The sequence below is a fragment of the Culex pipiens genome, chromosome 2 (genome assembly GCF_016801865.2).
Source record: "Culex pipiens pallens isolate TS chromosome 2, TS_CPP_V2, whole genome shotgun sequence".
NCBI lineage: Eukaryota > Metazoa > Arthropoda > Insecta > Diptera > Culicidae > Culex > Culex pipiens.
Genome location: NC_068938.1, coordinates 55,778,883 through 55,801,162, shown reverse-complemented (window position 1 = coordinate 55,801,162; position 22,280 = coordinate 55,778,883). Strand labels below are relative to the sequence as shown.

The following is a 22,280-nucleotide window of genomic DNA, read 5'->3' as shown; positions in this document are numbered from 1 at the left end:
TACAAACGTTCATTGAAAAAAATTGCAGAGCAGAGAAAAACATACAAAAAGGTACACAAATGTTTATAGTGCACCATTTAAGACCATTAACTCTGGATTTTTTTGAAATTTTGTCCTGGATCAAAATAATATTTTAAAAAAGATTACAAAATTGATAATTTTTGTTGTCAGGTTTAAGTAAGGTAACTTCTTTATTATAAAAGTATATTTTACAAAAACCGGTTTAAGCTTGAAATCGACAGAAACAGAACTTACTAAACTAAACTTTTTTTAATATTAAGGATATTTTTGGAAATATATATTATGCAAAATATCTATTCTTATTAAGTTTATTAATTTTGAAGATAAAATAAAAATGAGTTTGATGAAACTTAAAGAACTTTCCCTTAGTAGCAAAAATACAACATTAATCATGGTAAGGAGATATTACAGTTTTTTTCGCTGATACTTTTTTACGTCAAAGTTTATTTTTTTTTTAAATAAATGGTTGCAAATCAACTGTACGGGCCTATAATGCATTTTCCAACATATTTTTTCATTGATATGTTGAAATTACGGCTTGCAGTTTCAATTCTTATATTTTCTGCCTCCTCAACCTCGGCCAGAGTCGAAAGACTAAAACTTTTTTAAACATTTGAATCTGCCTTGTAACTGAAATAATATTGTGATCTAGATTCAATGCATAAAGAAAAAACTTAATTTAACATTGTTTTTAAATTATAAGATTAAAATAAATGATTAATTTTGAAAAATATATTTTTAATAAAGAAAACTAAATAGAACGGGAAGTATCACAATCCTTATCTGTCACATCTTTTTTCTTCATGTTTTATAAACTTATAGAACAAGATAAGGTTGAATGTTATATGTTTATTGCATAAAACATTACTTTTTATTGTGAACTGATAAGGTTCATTTTTTAAACTTATGTATTCAGCAATTCCCCACGAAAACAGCATGATTCGAAAAAAAAGTTCTCCTATTGAGCTCAACATTGTTCTGAGAGTAATTGTTAGATTTAAGTATGCTCGTCTTGTATCATTGGAGTTTGTAAACTTGTTGATGCGTTAAGACGAGGTGGTTTTGTGCCTCTCTGAGAGAGTGTCCTCTGACACAACTCAAAGGGGCTTTTCCCCACCTCCAAATAAAAAACAAACAAACAAACAAACAAACAAACGAGAGTTCCTTGGCCAAAATAATTAGACCCGTATTTTTAGGGTAACTTACGCCATGTTAGGGTGGTCCGAAAAATGGTAATTTTCGTCGATTTTTGCAAAAATCACTTTTTTCGAAAAATCATAACTCCGCACCATATCAACCGGCTTTTAAGGAAAAATAGTTAAAAGTTTCAAATATCTAGCCTTACATTTAAAAAGGTCAAATGAAAAACGTATGAAAATATTTTTTATCAGATTCCTCGAAAAAAATTACATAACATATCTAAAAATGGTGAAGTTTTGTGTCTGATATTCCGAAATACGATTTTTTGACAATAAAAACTAGGTTTTTCGATGCACCGCGTGCAAAAACGGGAAAATGACGAAATCGGCAAAAAATCAACTTTTTTCACTAATACTACCAAATATTTCGAAATTGAAATATGCAACTTTTGGTACCTAACATCGCTGAAATTTTTAATTTATCAAAGTTTTAGTGAAAAAGCGTTTTTTGCCTGTTTCTTCATTTTCCCGTTCCCGCACGTCGAAAAACCCAGTTTTTATTTTCAAAAACTCGTATCTCGGAATATTGAAAGCATTACTTTACCATTTTTTTATATGCTTTGTTAAATTTCCGAGGAATCTGATATAAATATTTTCAGACACAGGACCTTCAAAAGAGCAAAAGTTTTTTTTTAGTTTTCATTTTACTTTTTTAAATGTTAGGCTAGATATTCGAATCTTTAAACTTTTTTTTAAGCCTAACAAATACCCTCTCGTTTGCGCTAAAGACAGCTTAAATCGGTTGAAATGGAGCGGAGTTATAATTTTTTGAAAAAATGTGGTTTTTGCAAAAATCGACTAAGACTGCAATTTTTTGGACCACCCTAACACGGCGTAGGTCACCCTAATGGCCAAACAAAAAAATACAGGTCTAATTATTTCGGCCAACGAACCCCGAGAAAAAAAATTGAGCCCGATCGGAGAACTTTTTTTTCAAATCATGCTGTTTTCGTGGGGAATCGCTGCATTTTTTTTTTTCAAAAAAGTATAACTCTTTGAAAATTTTGAATTAAATGAACATAGTAATAAAAGTAGATCACATTTTCAAAACAAAATTCAGATAGAGTTCTATGAACATTTGAACTTGTGCCAGCTTTTATCGTCTATTTTTAAAAAATCACCTTATGTTCAGAAATAGTACACAGTAAAAAATTGTTTAAATTTGGAAGGTGTTACATAAGAAGATTGAATATTATCTCTTTCATGATGTAATTGAACTCAGTTCAGACTGAAAAAGTGGCATTACATCAGAAAAGTGGTGAATTTATATCGATTTTCTTACATAAAAGTTATACTCATTGCCAGATGTAACATTACCATGATTTTTTTTTAACTTCTTACAAATTATCGACTTTAAAATGTTCAGAGCTTGGTTCAAATGGATTGACTCTCTAAGACCATAACCTGTCATCTATACGGGATTCGATCTTTCAAAAAATCGCCAATGGTAAATTTTTCAGCCAATATTGAATCTTAACATAGTTAACCGGCTCCGTGGCTTAATGGTTACGGCTTCTGTCTCCCAAGCAGAAGGTTCAGGGATCAAATCCCGGTCGGTACCTTTGAAATTTGGAATCAGGAATTTGAATATGAATAAAAACTAAAATGAATCAGGTGGGATTCGAACTCACACCTTTGGATTGGTGGTGGTCTGGGACGCTAAGCAGTCGGCCATCAGAAAGTTTACCAGGGCTGCGGAGTCGGGTCATATTTCAAGCGACTCCGACTCCGACTCCGACTCCGGCTTTCTTTGATTAGCCGACTCCGACTCCGACTCCGGCTCCGGCTTTCAACAAATGGTTGGCTCCGACTCCAACTCCGACTCCGGCCTACCAACTCTAGCCGACTCCGACTCCAACTCCGACTCCAGCTTCTAACAAATGGTTGGCTCTGACTCCGACTCCATATATTTTTAAATGTTTCAAAAGTTAGTTAATTATTATTATAGTTAATTATTTTTAAAATATTGATAAATAGGATTATTTAAATACTCGCTAAGCGTCATGTTTTTCTCAAGAAAAATAAGTTCGAATCACAAAACGGAAAAAATGTTTCTAGGTTACAAGTTTTATACGTTATGGAAACAGAAATCAAAAATATCAGTTTTAGAGGCATTTTGAGAAGAACAGTTTTGTAAGTAAATTTGGATTTATTTGCTTAACCTCAAATTTGCAAATAATTTATTCAAAGCTAATAAATTTAAATATTAAATTGTTATTTTTGAATGAATAATTAAAATAAACCAGGCCTTAATGATCTATTGAACATAAAAATTCAATTTGCTCACTTTCAGGCTGACATTTATAAGAAGCACAGTGACAGGCACCTTTTTTATAAATGACAATTTTAAACGAAACATTTTTTTTTGTTTTTTTTTTAAGACGTACATTAGGGTGCCCAGAATATGGATTTTTTTTCAAAACCTCGCTCCACAAGCTGAATATTGTTCCTTGACCTATTTTAGGACTCTGGGCCAAATATGAGCAAAATCGGTCATCATTTACCCATTGATACTCGGAGGTGAAGTTTGTATGGAAAAAATCGAAAAAATGTATGGAAAACCCATTTTTTACGGTTTGGTCTGCACGGTGCACTACTTCCATCCAAATATTCTCAAAAGTGAGATTCTTATTGGAAATTTAATGCTCTACAACTTTGTAAAACATACCAAAGCTGTAAAACTCGATCCTGAAAAATTATTAGCAATTTAAAAAAGTCATTTTTGTATTTTTTCGCCGACTTTAGGCTCGGGTATCAATGGGTTAATCTCATCCAATTTCGCTCAAAATTTACACAGATGCTTAAAATAACTCAAGAAAACGTTTTCCGCTTGTGGAGCAGGGGGTCATTTTTTCTGGGCAACCTAACGTACATGGACATCACGCCATGACTGAAAGAAATTATTATTGCAAATCAATGTATCTAAACAATTTTTTCGTGGAAAGGACGCAGGGGGTCATTTTTTCTGGGCACCCTAACGTACATGGACATCACGCCATGACTGAAGGAAATTATTATTGCAAATCAATGTATCTAAACATTTTTTTCGTGGAAAGGACGCTTGAGAGTTCCTTTTCAAACATCTGTGACATGAAAAAAAATTTACACTGGAAATTTTGATTTTTTTTGATTTTAAAATTCAATATACATTTAAAAGGAGGCGCACGATACTTCGTGAATCTTCACCTAAAACGAAACTTTATGAATGATCTTGCGCCTCCATCAAAATAAATGAAACAATTTAAAATATAATATAAAATCAAATATCCACAAGTAAAATATTTGCAATGATAATAAGCTTCCGTCATATTGACGTGGGACATACAGTATGAAAAAAATTCTTACCGGTTGATAATATTTTTATTTTGTTTTTTTAATAATATTTGAAAAATATATTAAAATCCTATATTTTGTTCTATACAATTTTTTATTAGTTCATTTTTGTACTGAAATCTTGAGATTTGTTCAACGATAATTTGCAACGATATCAAAATAGTTTATCTTAAATCAACATCAACATCAACATTCAATGATTATTTAAAAATTAGTTACAACTTCTTTTGATATTTTTTGTTAGTTTTAATTATTTTTAATGCAACACTTTGATTTTCTTGTACTCAGTTATAAACAAAATGCGCATGTTGAGTTCCAAGTAAGACATTGTTATTACGTTGATTATTTGTTACTGTCAGTGACTCTTTTTGGATTTCCAAAAACAGTGATCACTATTTTAATCTTTTTATGTACCTCGTCATTTTTTTTCCTAAAAAATGATTCAACTTAAAACCTTCAAGACATTCGCTATCGGGGTAAAAGATGACTGGATGAAATTTGGTCAAATTTGAATAGAAAGGGCACATAAATATAGGCAAAAGGAAGAAGTCAAGAATCAATTAGATATGTCTGACTACATAACCAATATTTTTTATTATTTTTTAAATTATGATACTACATACTTGGGTAAGAGGTTATCATTTAGTGATTTTAGTGAAATAACACAATTAGAGCTTTCCAATCACAATAAACAGCTTCAAAAACATAATGGCATCTGATAAATCTCTAAAATAAAGAAAAATAAAAAAAATTGCGACGCAGTGCATGCGACGTAAAAAATAATAAAAAATATAAAAAGGAAATACTGAACAATAAAAAATCATATTTTTTGTTGAATTTAAGATAACTCCGACTCCGACTCCGACTCCGGGTTATCAGAAATCTTCGGCTCCAACTCCGACTCCGACTCCAGCTCTTAAAATTTAGCCGACTCCGGCTCCGACTCCGACTCCAGCTGTTTGAGTTTTGACGACTCCGACTCCGACTCCGACTCCAGGTTTCCAAAAAGACCCGACTCCACCGACTCCGGCTCCGACTCCGACTCCGACTCCACAGCCCTGAAGTTTACACTCTAGCAGTGAATTGATCCGTAGTGTTGAAAACATGTTATCTCTTCTTCTCATATTATTAAATACGCGCTGATTCCTGATTTGCCTGAGGGGATTGGAAGTCTAAATATAGATCGAATTTCCTTCAGATGCTTGCTTCTATGTTTAGGCGGGGCCGAACAATGCCCAGCGACCTCGGAATTGGACCGCAAGGAGCTCTGTCATTCTGAAACGGGTCGTTGGAAGCAGCGCGAGGGCTATCACCACCTAATACCCGGGACTGAGATAAGCTGTATCAGCATTCGGCATGTACACAGTCTGATACAAATTATACTTTCCCATAATTTCGCTACCGGTTAGCGGGTATTGGATTGGACCACACACACACACAATATTGAATCTTAACATAGTTTTAAAGAGATCTTCGGACCCGAATGACTCTTGAGCTAAGTGGTCCTTAAACGCAAATAAATAAAATTAAAGAGATCTTAAGAACTTTCAGCAAATATTTGACACTAAACTCGACAGCAATAACATTTAAGAGGCAAAATAATCGTTTCACTGAAACAATCAAATTTAAAGGTTGTTTCCCGGAATAAAAAAAAGTAGAATTCTTCTCGTTGCAAAAATTTATTTTGTCAGCACTCGTCGCTTTTACTCAACTCGGAAAACCTGGTAGCATAAATGCACGACTCGCACTGTTTTTTTTTTCAACTTGTTGCATAGAATATTATTTTTTTGCATTACTATTTGGACGCATCATTGAAAAACGAACGACTCAAGTAACCCATATTTCCTTTAATCGAAAACCGAGGGGTGGTGCTACTAAACGAAATAAACCCTGCCACATCAGCCGCGCGGTCGCGTGAGTAAATGGAGAAGAAACTACGACATAAAACGGGTCTGCCCGATCGGGAAAAACATCCGGATATGAGAAATTCCACCCGGGGATGAAAACACTGCTTCAACCGAAATTGCCAATTGCCTCGGCAGCCCCAGCGCAAATGTAGCTTCTTGGGGGAAGGAGGGGGCAAAACGGACAATTTTCCAGCTTTCTTTTTGTAGTGGTTTGTTTTTGCCCCACCTCACCAGTCGGTGGCCATTAAAATCTTGATTGGAAAAGAAAACTAAGGCGGTGGTGCTCGTGGGAAAACAATTTGTCACAAGCCAATGGAAGTCAAAATGTTTTTCTCGCCTTCGAGATCAGCTTCAAGGAAACGCAGGTCAAGGAACACAAAAGGGGTGCAGGCAGATCCAATCCAGGAAGAATCATCTCTTGGTTGATTACAGCGCTCTGGTACAATTTCCGTAGGAATTCGATACAGACACAACCGGGTAGCCATTCTCTCTCTCTTTGTGATTCCGAAGGAGATTGGAATCTTGTTTGTGTGCCCTGTGGAATGTTTTCTCCTTCGGAAAACCGTTTCATGTACAGTCGATTTGATGCTCAAATGAATGTGGAAACGAAGTTTTGTCGTTGGAAACGTGACGATATTGTCTAGCTAGTATTGTACTTGTTCCATCGGTATGTACAGACAAAGAAACTATTGCTGGCATTACTTCTGCTAAACTTTGCAAACATGTTGGTAAGATACTGTTCATTTTACTTTGAATGTTATTTATTCTATAGAAATGGTACATTCAATTCGCCACAGCAAATCAATTTGCTTTGTCAATCTAATTGAATTTACTCACCATTTCAAGATAAACCAGGGGTGCTCAAAGTTTTTGGATGCCGGGCCAAATTTCAAACTCAAATGAGCTTGCGGGCCAAATTAAAAAAAAAAATACACAGGAAAAAAAAGTTGAATTTTGGAATGTTGAAAATTTTTAGGTTGAATATTCATCAGAAACTGATGAATATTCACCAATTCCTAATGTAAAATTAATCATTTTTTTTGACACAAAATCTTTCACCATTTTCTGATAAATATTAAATACCTTAATTTTTTTCTGTGTAATGACAAATTAAATTGCGTTATTTTCATTTAAAAGACTAAAAAATAAATCTATTACTTGAAGTTTCGAGAAATTTCTGTTATTTTTGAACATTTTCGTTATTTAAAAATACAAAATAAATAGAAAATGAAAGTTTTCCATCAGATTTGTTAATTAAATTTTTTAGGCTATTTGAAAAAAGGATTTTAATTGAATGTACATGTGTTCTCATTGAAATTTCATAGTTTTTTTTTCCAAATTTGAAAATGGCGACATGAATTCTGTGGAACTGTTCATCGAAAATTCACTAAAATCCAAATTATTTTTGAATAAACCCGCACATGCTCAACATGATTTTAAACGCAGAGAAATGCATTTTAAATTGATTTCAGCTGACTGCACTTAATTTTCAATTGAAATTTTTAAATTTTGCCTGTCTGAATAAGATGGTAGTTAATCAGATTCGTTATCCAACTGTCATGAGTTCGAATCCCGAGGTGGAAGATTTCTAAGTGCAAAGTAAGTTTGAACACAGTTCATGAAAAGGGTCATTATAACTTTTAAATTAATATGTATTATGTAATGTTTAAATTTTTGGTTTTATTACAGTTTTCTAACTAAGTTACATTTGAATGTTTCATAAACATTTCCATAAATATTTGATAAAAATAATGTTGATATTTTCTTATTTAATTTAAATTGTTGAAATTAGAAAGATATTTGAACAATATATTCATGTCGTAAAATGGGAATCAAAATATGGATAAATCATCAGTTTTATATTAACACTCAACCAAACCACAAAAAAAAGAACTTAAAACAGTATGAAATAAACCTTTATTTTAAGAAGTATTAAATCACTTTACATTTGATCAACGGGCCATTTTACATGATTATTCAAAACGGGTCCGCGGGCCACAAAAAATCACCTTGCGGGCCACGTTTGGCCCGCGGGCCATACTTTGGTCACCCCTGAGATAAACCCATGATTTATTTCTTATTTAGAGATTTATTAATTGCTCAAGGAATGCAAAAACATGTAAGATTCAGTTTGGAATGACATCAAAGATAAACTCAAGGAATCTTAATATGAAGTTCATGAAAATTCACTTTACAGATTTTTCAGTTTGAAAATCTTATTAAATTTTTTAGCATGGATTGACAGAACTTAAATAAAAAAATGCAATTTTCATCAAATTCTAACTGCAATAAACTTCAAAATTCAGTGTGAAGTCTGAAGTTTGGTGAATCCTGGAGATCTTTACTGCCTTTCAAAGATTGCCTTTTTTCTTTATTCTAATTGGCTTTATTTTTTGTATTTGGCTTTGGTAAGCTCCAAGGAACAAGATCCAAAAACGGACAATTGTAAGTGTGTTCTTGTATCGATGTTAAAGCTTTAATACAAAACTATTGGTGTTATCATACTATCCTTGTTACAGCGATTTGCAAGAGCAACCAAAATCAGTTTCACAAAAGCTTATTTTTGACATTTATTTCAAAGGGTACTAGTAATAATCTCCTACTCAAAACTAAAATACTTGTATAAACCGAAAAAAATTGCTTAACGTTAAAAAAAATATTTTAAATTCATGCCTAACATATCAAATGTTCCTAAAGAAATGTTTTTATACATTTCAAAAAGTGACGCATGTTTCAATTTTGATGCTAACTATTAAAATTTTAGGAATTTCATTTTTTAAGCTTATATAACTTTAAAATTCGATCAAAAAGTTTCCAAAATATCTCGAGTCTAGTATGAGGGCAAATTCTTAAAAGTTTGTTTCTAAAGGACTTACGTAACTTTGCTTATAAATACCCAAGTTTAGATCTTATCGTAAATTTAACTTTGAATTTGGTGACACTTAGAAAAAATATTTTTTCAAACAATCTACATAAAGTAGCTGCACCACATCAATCAATTATACAATCCACATAGAAAAAAATGGAAAATTGTAGCAAGTTTTCAATTTTTTTCAAAAGTATGTTTTGCAGGGGTGTTTTACCATTTTTAAATATTTAACTTAACCCTCTACAACCCAACCCTGCCTCTAGACGGGCTTCGATTTAAAAAATCGCCAAAAATCCATTTTTCAACCAATTTTTGATCATCAATAAGCATTGGAAAGAAGAACTTTTAAAATTTTGGAAAATTTTAGGGTTTGAAGTTTGACTTGTTTTATGTGACTTTGCCAATGTTTTTAAAAATGTATTTTTTTTAGTGGTCAGCTTTGGCTGTGTTTTTTACTAACATTTCCTATATTTTAAGTTAAAAATAAGTATGCAGTAATTTTTCTAGTGCCCCAGACTATGCCTCTACGCATTTATTTACAATTGATAATGGTTTCATTTTATAGCAGAAAATGTGAAAAACATGCAAAAAATTGAAAAAGTTACTGTAAAAACATGAAAAAAATAGATAGGCAAAATGTAATGATAGGAGGTGGTAGAGTAGGCCAAATACTACCAAATACAAACATAAACCAAACAAGATAAATCCAAATTAAAATACTAAAAATTAAACAAGAAAAACATAAAACAAGAGAAGTAAAGTTTTTCGTAGAACAAAAGTTGCTCAAAATGACCTCCTGAACACGGGAAATATAAAAATTTTCGAAACAAAAATTTGGGCAGTAAAGGGTTAAACTTGAAATACCGTAAAACGGGGTGACTTTGATAGCCGGGGTGACTTTGATAGGTTTGCGATTTTTCCGCAAAATGAAGAGTACAATTAAAATACGTAAGGAATGGTTTAGAAACATACTGATCGTGGTAGAGAAGTGTTCAAAGTACCTCAGAAAAACTTTTCATAAAATTTTGAAAAGTTTAAAAAGTTAGTTAACTATAGTTATGAAAATGTTGATGAAAGTCATTATTTTAAACTTCTCAAAGTGTCATGATTTCCCCAATGAACATGAATTTTAATCGGAAAATGGAATGAATTTTCGGATTCTTTGGACAATTTTCCACTAGGAGAAGGTTAAAAAAGTTTGTAAAAAATAAATAATATGAGTTTTTGAAACACAATTATAAAAACTCTCTAAATTTATAGGCAATTTCAGTTGAACAAATTTCATGTAAAATGTGAAAACTTGTGATTCGTGCTTCGAATTCAGTATACAATTAAATATAAATCGATAATTTTATAAACAAAACTAGTTTCAACAAATTTCAGGCAAAATTCCGACTTTTGATTTTGACATTGATTTTTTTTTCTTAAATACTATATCAGCTACTTTAGTGATGGTACATTTAACGTACAAATGAAGTTTGAACATGAGTGTCGTGTGAGCAGCAGCGCCGGGAAGATGGATTTTTGGGGCGTTCTTTTTGTGCTGTATTCGTGATCGTGTTCATGTCGAATTATGTGGAAGGTGCGAAGCCGCGTTTTAGGATTCTAGTGTCTTTGTTGTTTTATTTGTGTTTCCATCTGGAGTATTAGTTTCAAAATTATTTTCATTTTTTACAGCTTCCTGGAATTATTTTAAATCAAATGTTTACATGTAAATTTGTCTACTCACTATATGATTTATTTAAATGTTCATATTATTCCTTATCCTATTCCTTTCCTGTAATATACCATCTCCTCATACCATATATGATCAAATTGCTTAAATTAACGAAACTATCTAAAACAGCATGGGAACCATCTGGAGCATTTATATTTTAAATAACTGTTTTTTTTACAGCTTCCTGGAATCATCTTGATTGTATTTATTATATTTATTATATTTATTTTATTTACTATATTTATTATATTTATTATTTATCATTATTACAAAACTATATGCTTATTAGATAATACACTACAGACTCACATTTACACTTACAAACATTCAAATCATTAAATACATTACGCACTCAACCATTTTCATCGGCCCGATGAAATTCCCCTAACCCCCATTCCAAACCTCCCAAAAATATTCCGTTCACTTTTAAAAGTCGCATGGGTTCCCTGCACTTTTGCCACTAGTGAACAACAAAAACATCCCCTCCCAAATCCCCACGGGACTGTATGGGCGTAGTCTTGGAGCACAGTGTGGAAATTTACGTTCTTAGATATTCTTGGTTGTACCGGGCAGCAATCAAATTGTCTAAGAATATTGAATTGACCATTGTGGCACCCCCTACAGCGTGGTGCAGACCCGTTATGCTATGCTATGCTATGCTATGCTATGCTAAATGAAGTTTGAACATCTAAAATATGATTTTAAAAAGAACAAATATGACTATCAAAGTCACCCCGGAATTCAAACTAAGAATTTTTAACGTAACTATTTTTCTAAACATTATTGAAAAAACTTTTTTTTCCGAAATAGTGCATGGACTTTGTGTGGCCTACCCTAGTACATGTTTTAAAAATAATAATCTTAAGAAAAAACCTTACCTGTTGGAAAATATTCTAAAAACAAATTGAAATCCTATCAAAGTCACCCCGGTTTACGGTACTTGAATTTTTTTTATTGCAAATTTTATTTTGCACCGAAAAAATAATTTTAAATTTAAGATTAGCAATATTTTCTATAAGTTTCATTATACGAGATTTTGGACCGATGCAATAGTTTTCAAAACTTTATAACTTTTGACGTTAGCCAAGTCGATGGGGGAGGAGGTATATTTCTAAAAAAACGCATAAACATCATTTTTTTTATTTTTGAATTTATTTGGATGAAATCTGCAACTTTTGAGCCCTTGATAAGAATGGACCATAATTTTGATGCCGATTTATGATTTTTGAAAATGATTAGATGTATTTTGCAAAAAATATATTTTTTCTAAACACTATGTTGGAGTTTAGTTCTCAATATTACATTAAATTTGCAATTCTAATTTTAGCTTATGCATCATTAGGGTGTAATACCAACATTGATTTTCCAGCACAGCAATTTTTCAGTTCATTTTGGGTCCTAAACAACTCCCCAAATATAAATTTGTATGGGAAAAATTCCTTTTTTTATTTTGATATTTGAAAGATCCACGTTTTACGCTATATGCAAACAAGACTCATATGGCTGGTGGATTTTCAAAACATGATATGATTTTTGCATCTTTAAATCTAAGTTCTTTTGAAGATGAAATATATTAATTCAGGGATTACAAAAATGTCAATTTACCTGCCTTAATTGAAGCAGTTAATTCCATTAACTGGTCACTATTATTTTCTATGAATGATCCCGACATTGCACTTGACTTTTTCAATCAACATATTCGTAATTTATTTAACCGTTTTATTCACCTTCGCATTAATGAATGAAGATGTAGCTAACATTTATGACTGGTCATTAGCCTGTCCCATTTTGAGGTCATGTCGAGGAATTTCAGGTGCTCACTTCTTAAATGATAGATTATGATGTTAGGAACATTGTTTTCTTAGACAAGAAAAAATAATAAAATACTTTCTCGCACCCCCTAGTCGATTTACTGAAAAAAGTCACTTTTTTGAACAAATTTTCTAAAATCGCTTGGAATCAATACAAAAACTGTTTCGATCAGGTGTGTATTATCTTCAAACGATAGGTTTTTGTCCATAGAATAAGATGCACTATCAATATTGGACCAAAATTTAAGTTTTTGGACTCTCCCAGGCGGATTTGTGTCGAAAAAATCGCATTTTTTCGAAACTTTTTTCAGAAATGTTCATTTAATTTAGGGTAGCCTATTTTTCCTAGTGAAACCAATGCATGCAACTTGTAGGAAATTTCATGGCGAACATTTTTCCCTCTGAGAAAATCCAATTTCGACACTCCAGAGCCGAGATATTTGAGTTTTAGTGAGGAAAAAAGTGCCAATTTTCAAAATTTCTCAGAATTCAGAAGCAAGGCCTACTAATTACACGATGTAGCAAGCATATGTCTCAAAGGTCAGGATATGATTTTTTATAGTAATTTTGGCCGCTGAATCCGAATCTGAAATCAAATTTCGTGTAAATAGTGATGTTTTGGAGCTACACCCTTTTGGAATGTTATTTGCGTGTTTAAGAGGCAGTTTTTGTAAATATTGCTCGGTTTGTTCTAGAGGTCGTATCGAGGTGCTCCGATTTGGATGAAACTTTCAGCGTTTGTTTGTCTATACATGAGATGAACTCATGCCAAATATGAGCCCTCTACGACAAAGGGAAGTGGGGTAAAACGGGCATTGAAATTTGAATTTTCCGAGGATTTCGAATATGACAAAAGTGAGACTAAAAAGTGCCGCTATGGATGCCTACTATGAGAAAAACTGCGATTGGCCAAAAAGTTATTACCGTAGGCTTATAGTCCATCAAATTCCCTAACTTTTGAACTAAAAGAGTAGTATGGGTGTTGCTGGCTGTTGCAAAAAGATATTGAGGTTTAAAAAAAAAACAATTTTTAACAGTAATTTGCAAAACCTATGAGAAAATGTTAAACCAATCCTGGATGTCTATGGCTCATTTTGAAGTGCTTCAAAAGACCTTTCGAATGCATCTAAGAGAGTTGGAATTGATGAAGTTTTACTAAAATGCGAGCAATTTTAAGATTTTTTATGTTTTTTGGACCTCAAACTTCAATGCCCGTTTTACCCCACTTCCCTTTGTTGTAGAGGGCTCATATTTGGCATGAGTTCATCTCATGTATAGACAAACAAACGCTGAAAGTTTCATCCAAATCGGAGCACCTCGATACGACCTCTAGAACAAACCGAGCAATATTTACAAAAACTGCCTCTTAAACACGCAAATAACATTCCAAAAGGGTGTAGCTCCAAAACATCACTATTTACACGAAATTTGATTTCAGATTCGGATTCAGCGGCCAAAATTACTATAAAAAATCATATCCTGACCTTTGAGACATATGCTTGCTACATCGTGTAATTAGTAGGCCTTGCTTCTGAATTCTGAGAAATTTTGAAAATTGGCACTTTTTTCCTCACTAAAACTCAAATATCTCGGCTCTGGAGTGTCGAAATTGGATTTTCTCAGAGGGAAAAATGTTCGCCATGAAATTTCCTACAAGTTGCATGCATTGGTTTCACTAGGAAAAATAGGCTACCCTAAATTAAATGAACATTTCTGAAAAAAGTTTCGAAAAAATGCGATTTTTTCGACACAAATCCGCCTGAGAGAGTCCAAAAACTTAAATTTTTGTCCAATATTGATAGTGCATCTTAATCTATGGACAAAAACCTATCGTTTGAAGATAATACACACCTGATCGAAACAGTTTTTGTATTGATTCCAAGCGATTTTAGAAAATTTGTTCAAAAAAGTGACTTTTTTCAGTAAATCGACTAGGGGGTGCGAGAAAGTATTTTATTATTTTTTCTTGTCTAAGAAAACAATGTTCCTAACATCATAATCTATCATTTAAGAAGTGAGCACCTGAAATTCCTCGACATGACCTCAAAATGGGACAGGCTACTGGTCATGTTCTAATCTTCTACCAATTAACTCATCCAAAACTAAAGTTATGCTCTTTTCCAGAAACAGCTCAGAACATCAGCAGCCTTTAATAATGCTCGGTCAAAACGTTCTTGAGTATGTGCTTAAATATCCAAGTCTTGGCTTCATTCTAAAAAATGATTTAGAATGGGATGGTCATGTGAATGCGCAATGTAGAAAAATCTATATCGGACTTAGAACTTTAATGCTCTCAGCAAGTATGTTACCGGTTAATGTAAAACTCAAACTTTTTGAATCTCTATTGTTGCCATATTCATGTATGGTGATGTTTTGCTATTGAATGCTTCATCTGCTTCTTTGAACAGGTTAAGGGTAGCTTTAAACGCGTGTGTACGATTTGTATACAATTTAAATAGATATTCGAGAGTGACTCACCTTCAGCAAGAATTGTTAGGCTGTCCTTTCAAAGAGTTTATCAAATTCAGATCTTGTTTAACCATGTTTAAAATAGTAAACTTTTCCGTTCCACCCTATTTAGCAGATAAAATACAAATTGCCCGCAGTACTAGAACTAGAAATTTAATAATTCCAAGACACATCACAACACATTACGGAAATAGTTTCATAGTAAGGGGTGCTACTATCTGGAACCAACTTTCTAACGCGATTAAAAACATTCAAACCTTTGCAGGTTTCCGAAAAGAATGCATCACTTGGTTTAGAGGATAAATTAATTAAAATGACATTAGTTTCCACTGATAAGGAGTTAAGAATTTAATTAATATATATGAAAAAAATGCTTTTCTGGTTTTCAACAAAGTGTAGTAATTTAAAAGGATATTTCCTTACTCTACATGAATAATAAATAAATGAAATGAAATATTTGAATGCTCTGGAAGGTGCTCTACGATTTTCCCCAAGAGAGTATGGTGCTAACTTGCTCCCTAAAGAAGATATAGCGTCCTCAAAACTCGTCTAAAACGAGATTTTCAAGCAAAAACCACATTTTAGACGAATTTTGAACACGCTGTATTTTCTTTAGTATGTATCTCTTCGGGAAAGTTGTAGAGCACCTTCCAGAGCATCCAAATATGAGTCCGGTTTTTATATAGCATAAAACGTGGATTTTTTAAATATCAAAATAAAAAAAAGGATTTTTTCTCATACAAATTTACATGGAAAATTGAATCGCTTTGCGCAAAGTGAAGACTAAACCAATCGTTCCCAAACTTTGGGAAGTTGTTTAGGACCCCAAAAAGATCTGAAAAAAAGCTGTGCTAACTAAAGGAGAATGGGCGAATTTGGTCCAAGGATGTACACGATCGGGACCAACTTTTTTCGAAAGATCTCGCCGAGACATGAAAAAAAGTCTTCTGGACCAACTCTCTAGACCCCGGGGTTCAAAAGTTACAAGCTGTTGAAGTTTGAGCATTTTGGGTAAAAATGTATAAAAATTGTATTTTTACTATTTCTAAAATCATTCATAAAATCTCAATTTTATTATGGATTTCGATAATCTTGATTTCATTCGACGCGTATCAGCAAAAACTATGAGTTCTGATATGTTTTAGCATGTTTGAAACATGAATTCGCTTGTTTCTATCCGTTTGAACTGTTCGTGCAAGAGGCATACCATAGAAACAATTCGAAACTTCAAGATTTTGAAACCGAATCCTACCCAGACTGCTTCAGTGTGTATGGAAGGCTACAGTGCAACTTATTGGGATGTTCTGAGTCATCCGAGAACTCCTGGGAGTTAAGACCAGTGAATCTACCGCGGTAACGAGCAAGAGGTCGGCGGTTTTTGACCGCTGATCATACCCGCATAGCTTCAGTGAGTATGGCAGACTACTTTGCTAATGTGTTGGAATATCCTGGGTCATCCTAGGACTCCCTGGAGTTAAGATCTGTAGGTCTATTACCGTAACAAGCAAAATGTCGACTGGTTTTGACTACGGAACATACTCGCATAGCTTTAGTGAGTGTGATAGACTACTTTGCTGATGTGTTGGGATGTCCTGGGTCATCCAAAGACTCCCTGGAGTTAGGATCTGTGGATCTTCCGCCGCAACAAGCCAGAGGTCGATGGTGTTTGACCCCGGAACAAACCCGCAAAGCTCCAGTGTTAATGTGTTGGTAAAAACCAAAAACCGGTCGACATCTTGCTTGTTTCGATAGTAGACTTACAGATCTTAACTCCAGGGAGTTCTAGGCGAACCCAGGACATTTCAAAACATTATTAAGGTATTCTATCATACTCACTAAAACTATGCGAGTATGTTCCGTTGTCAAAACCAGTCGACATTTTGCTTGTTACGTTAATAGACCCACAGATCTTAACTCCAGGGAGTCCTAGGATGACCCAGGATATTCCAACACATTAGCAAAGTAGTCTGCCATACTCACTGAAGCTATGCGGGTATGATCAGCGGTCAAAAACCGCCGACCTCTTGCTCGTTACCGCGGTAGATTCACCGGTCTTAACTCCCAGGAGTTCTCGGATGACTCAGAACATCCCAATAAGTTGCACTGTAGCCTTCCATACACACTGAAGCAGTCTGGGTAGGATTCGGTTTCAAAATCTTGAAGTTTCGAATTGTTTCTATGGTATGCCTCTTGCACGAACAGTTCAAACGGATAGAAACAAGCGAATTCATGTTTCAAACATGCTAAAACATATCAGAACTCATAGTTTTTGCTGATACGCGTCGAATGAAGTCAAGATTATCGAAATCCATAATAAAATTGAGATTTTATGATGATTTTAGAAATAGTAAAAATACAATTTTTTATACATTTTTACCCAAAATGCTCAAACTTCAAGAGCTTGTAAATTTTGAACCCCGGGGTCTAGAGAGTTGGTCCAGAAGACTTTTTTTCATGTCTCGGTGAGATCTTTAGAAAGTTGGTCCCGTTTGTGTACATCCTTGGACCAGCTCCCATACAAATTTGCCCATTCTCCTTTGGACAACTTTATTTCCATACAACCATATTTCACCCTAATGCATCATGATGAAAAGAAAGTTTTTTTTAACATTAAAGACAATTTTCGATTAATTGATCAATCAATAATTGAAGCTTTTGAAATCAAAACTTACATTTAAAAATAGGGTTGTATTGTTTTTTTTTTTAATTCAATTGCTGTTTATTAGAATTTAACAGTTCTGCTCCAGGATGTTAGATTTGCAATTTAGAGATTTGGAGAACCTTTCAACTGAGTTCAATTCATAAGCCTTTACAGGGAGGGTACATGTTTCTAAGTTTAGATTTTGCTAGCTGAGTGCTCTTTTAGGGAAAATAAATTTTGAGAAAAAACCCTAGAGTATTGATTTTTTTATTTATTGAATCTTCATAAATTTATATTTATAATTAATAACTGAAATATTAAGACGTATCCACATTAAAAACGGTGCGCTTTATACAAATTTCTTTAAAATGCGTTTTAATTCCAAATTTAATTCTGAACATACTTAAAAAAATATAATCCAATTTGATTTCTATCCAAAAAAATAACTAATAACTCGGCAGCAAATTTTATTTACGTACATGTCTAATGTCTCGAAAATTTGCGAAATGTTGTCCCTTAAAACCAATTTCTAAAATTAAAAAATAAAACGCATTTTGTAAAATTGTTTTTTTTTGCATGAAAAAAGTTAATTTAAAAAATCGGCAAACTATTCCGCGTACCGATTTTACCGAAATAGTTCACAACAATACCTGCATCTTTGCCCAAAGACACCAAATCCATGGGACAATTCCTCTGAAAATAACGATTTTCAAATATTTACGCAGGGTAAGCAGGTCAAAATTTGGAAACTCTGGCAGACGTACCGCAAACAAACAAACAAACTCGCACTTTTTCGTGTTTGACAGTTTTCCAAAATCGCAAACTTGTTTGCTGCAAACTCGCAAACAAGGCAAAATGTATGCAGGCTGACGTTTGTACAAACAAATCCAGGCATACAAACAAAGCAGGCAAACTGTCAAAAAGTGCGAGTTTGTTTGCCGTAGTTTAATAGTTCCTTGTTGTTCCTAGTTGAAGAGGAGGGAGGATATGAATTAAAACAATTCTTGACTTTTTTTTGATAAGGTCCTATAAACAAATGTAAACATTGAGTGTATCCCGCTTACTCCGATGGACTTTGACATAAGGTGTGAAAGGGATACACTCAATGTTTACATTTGTTTATAGGACCTTATCAAAAAAAAGTCAAGAATTTTTCTTTAGAATTCAGATTCATTCTCTTTAAGAAAACTCCATTCTATTGGGATGGGGGTACATTGCATTTCCACGAATGCGCTGGACACTATTTGCCGTGGCAACTCGCTCTCTGTTACAGTATTCCTAATAATTCCAGTCTTAGCTCACCAAGTTGTCAAGGCCTAGTGGTTAGCATTTTTGCTTACCAATCCAAAGGACGCGACTTTGATTTTCGTTCATTCGTTTCAAATATCTGTGTTTATAACATTCTCGTTGGGAGCAGATGGGAATCAAACCCAGAACTATTGGCTAACAAAGCGAACACGGTAACCAGTCAGCCACGCCCGCTTCTCTCTCGGCGCAAAAAGCCCTGGGTGATGTGCACCGCTGAATTTCCTTTGAGAAAAAAAAAAAAAATCTAAATTCTCCTCTCAAGAAATTCGCCGGAACCGTCGTCCAGGATATGGATTCCCTCTCTAATAAATGAAAGCTGATTACGGCGATGGCGATGAATAAGAAGGGACACCCCACATTCCATCCATCACGTAATCTTCTAATTTCGGCACCCTGACCCCGATTCCAACTCCCAATCCCCCTCCCCCCAACCATACCCAACTCCAGCCAAGAAGCCGATGATCCCCGGGAATGTCAATGGGGCGTAAAAAAAGGGAGCCAAGTAAGAAAAATTCTACCCCGGGACCACGCCCTGGCCGCCACCACCCAGGGTGGCCCGAGGGTCAGCGCGAAGTCAAAGTCGTCCAAATCCCATTCCGGATTATCACGCTTCATTCCCGGCCGCCAGCCCGTAAGGACGCTGTGATTTAGTGTCACTTGCCGCCCTTCGGGGCTAGTATCGCGATTTATCTAAATTTAGCTGGCGCGCGATTCCACATAAAGTCGATCCCTCGAACGGCAGGGGTGCCAGAAGGCCACTTTCTCAATTTCTCACCACGATGATTAAAAGGCGCATTCTTGAAGATAAGCGCGAAAAAGGTCTTGAGTTATTTTCATCACACAATTATCACTGAGGGACCTCCCCTCAGCAGGTGATAAACTGGCACCACTGGTTTCGTTAATGTCATTAGGGAAGGTAGAATCTATCGAAGCGAATGGCGCACTTAATTGGACGGACAGCTAAAGACTCTCTCAATTAAGAAGGTCAACAGAGTGGACCGCCGTAGCGGGGAATGCTAACGAAGTCATTTGAGGGTGTTTGGAAAAAGAAAATACCTTGAAGAGGTCATTAAATGATTGCCACCCCTTCAAGGTGTCAGGTGCACTTCGATAGTTTGAAAAATAAACTGTCCAGAGGCGCCTCGCTAATGATTTTGATTTTGATACGCACCGGTGCATAACTTGATTACAGCTGTCATGAACATTGGTGTTCTACAACATAATTGAAAGGGATTCAAATCTCAGGAACGCCATTTTTAAATAATTTGTGTTCATATACTTCGCCTATGCACTCCTTTTGATCAAGATATACGGTCAACCATGCTCCTAACCTATAAAAGCTTCTACCCGCACATTCCGCCCAACTTAAGGCAGCACACTTTTGCTCCCTCGAGGAATGCCATCGTCGCATCAAGATAACTGACTGCAACGGAAATTAATCCGCACATTCCGGTAAATCTACTCGCCACGCAACGAAACCCACCCACTCTGCAATCCGGAAAAGTGTGACCGTCCCCACAACAGAACACAACGAGCTCACCAACTCAATTATCTCCCCCCATCTTCTCTTCTCCTCTCGTTTCAGGTGCTGTACCCACAGCCACGGGACTCTGGCGTGTACGAGTGTCAGATATCTACGACGCCCCCGGTGGGATACTCCATGACACTATCCGTAGTCGGTAAGTGAGCTTGATCTCTGTGACTCCCCCCGCCCGACCTTTTTGACCCCCACTCCCGTACTAATATATCCAGGAAAACTATGGGCTAAAAACGGAACGTTCCGTAACACCCACCCACTTGGGGTGGACTCTGTGCGTCGAGTTCTGAGGATCCCCGTTTTTCCTCGAGTTGATATGTTTTTTCCCCGGAACTATGATTGGGAAGCGCTGCGAGTTGTCCGTTGTTGCTTTCAAACCCTGAGGGAACTCAAGAATTTCAATCGGTTCAGAACTGGGTTTCAATGGTGACGGAAAGCAATATGTTTCTTCTCGGAACATGATCTGGATTTCTCAGTGGCTAGGGGAAATATCACATTATCGGCTTATCAGAACTTTTATTAGAATTGAAGTGTTTTGACTGCTTCAAAGTAATACTACGGATTTTAGAGATTTTGCAGCAATCGTAAAAGTTGTAAAAAGATCTCCAACAATGTGCACACCTCAAATTACAGCGATTTTTTTTTAAATCTAAGACACACTCTCTAGTTTGAAACTTTCGAAAGCAAGGGGTGTCCGTTATCTGTCAGACTGATAGGTAATTTGGTAATATATTAACTGTTTAGTTATTTACAAGCAATTAGAATTATTTTTATGTAATTCAGTCATAATTTTTAGTAGTTTCTTTTGTTTTTATAATTATTTCTACTCCACGCCAAAATTTATCATTATTTATTTTATTTTTTGCAAAACAAAAACAACTCCTATGGATACGGCCTTGTAAAAACTTCAAAATGTGTATTAATTGAGGCGGTCTGCCGTTTACTGTTCGGACGCTGACAAACCTAACCAATAAATTCAATTCTAAATTTGGCTGGAGGAAAATGTGATTTCCACCAGCATTTCCACCACTTACTGTTCGGACTTTGACAATCCAAACTAATAAACTAAGAGTCAACGTAAAACTCAGGTGTGCAGCTTTTTGATTTACATTTGTGATGTGGTCATTTTATCGTTACACATAACACGTTCCGAAAATCTAATTTTCCCCCAGCCATGTTTCGAATTGAGTTTATTGGTTAGGTTTGTCATCGTCTGAATTATAAATTTGGAAATTATTACATTATAACATTATTATTATTCAAATCATATATAGTAAATGAGTAAGAATACTTTTAAATCAGCATAAAAATTCAAGGGTTTCATTATCACAAATTTAAACTTTATTAAATCAATTGATTTTTTTTAAACTTTGCTTTTTTCCGAAATAAATATTCTATCTCGTTTCTAAACAACCAGTGTGATAATGTAAAGACATTGTGACTTCTATTTTAAGAAATAATTATCATT

General features: G+C 34.5%; 1 protein-coding gene across 2 annotated transcripts in view; it reads left to right on the top strand.

Annotated features, from left to right (window-relative positions):
- The window catches only part of LOC120430358 (kin of IRRE-like protein 3), a 450,977-nt gene that overhangs the window by 385,569 nt on the left and 43,128 nt on the right, over positions 1–22,280 (top strand). For both annotated transcript variants that reach the window (XM_052708963.1, XM_052708962.1), the window contains exon 5: positions 20,861–20,954. In XM_052708963.1, coding sequence (XP_052564923.1) covers positions 20,861–20,954 — 94 coding nt within the window. The remainder of the gene's footprint in view (positions 1–20,860; positions 20,955–22,280) is intronic.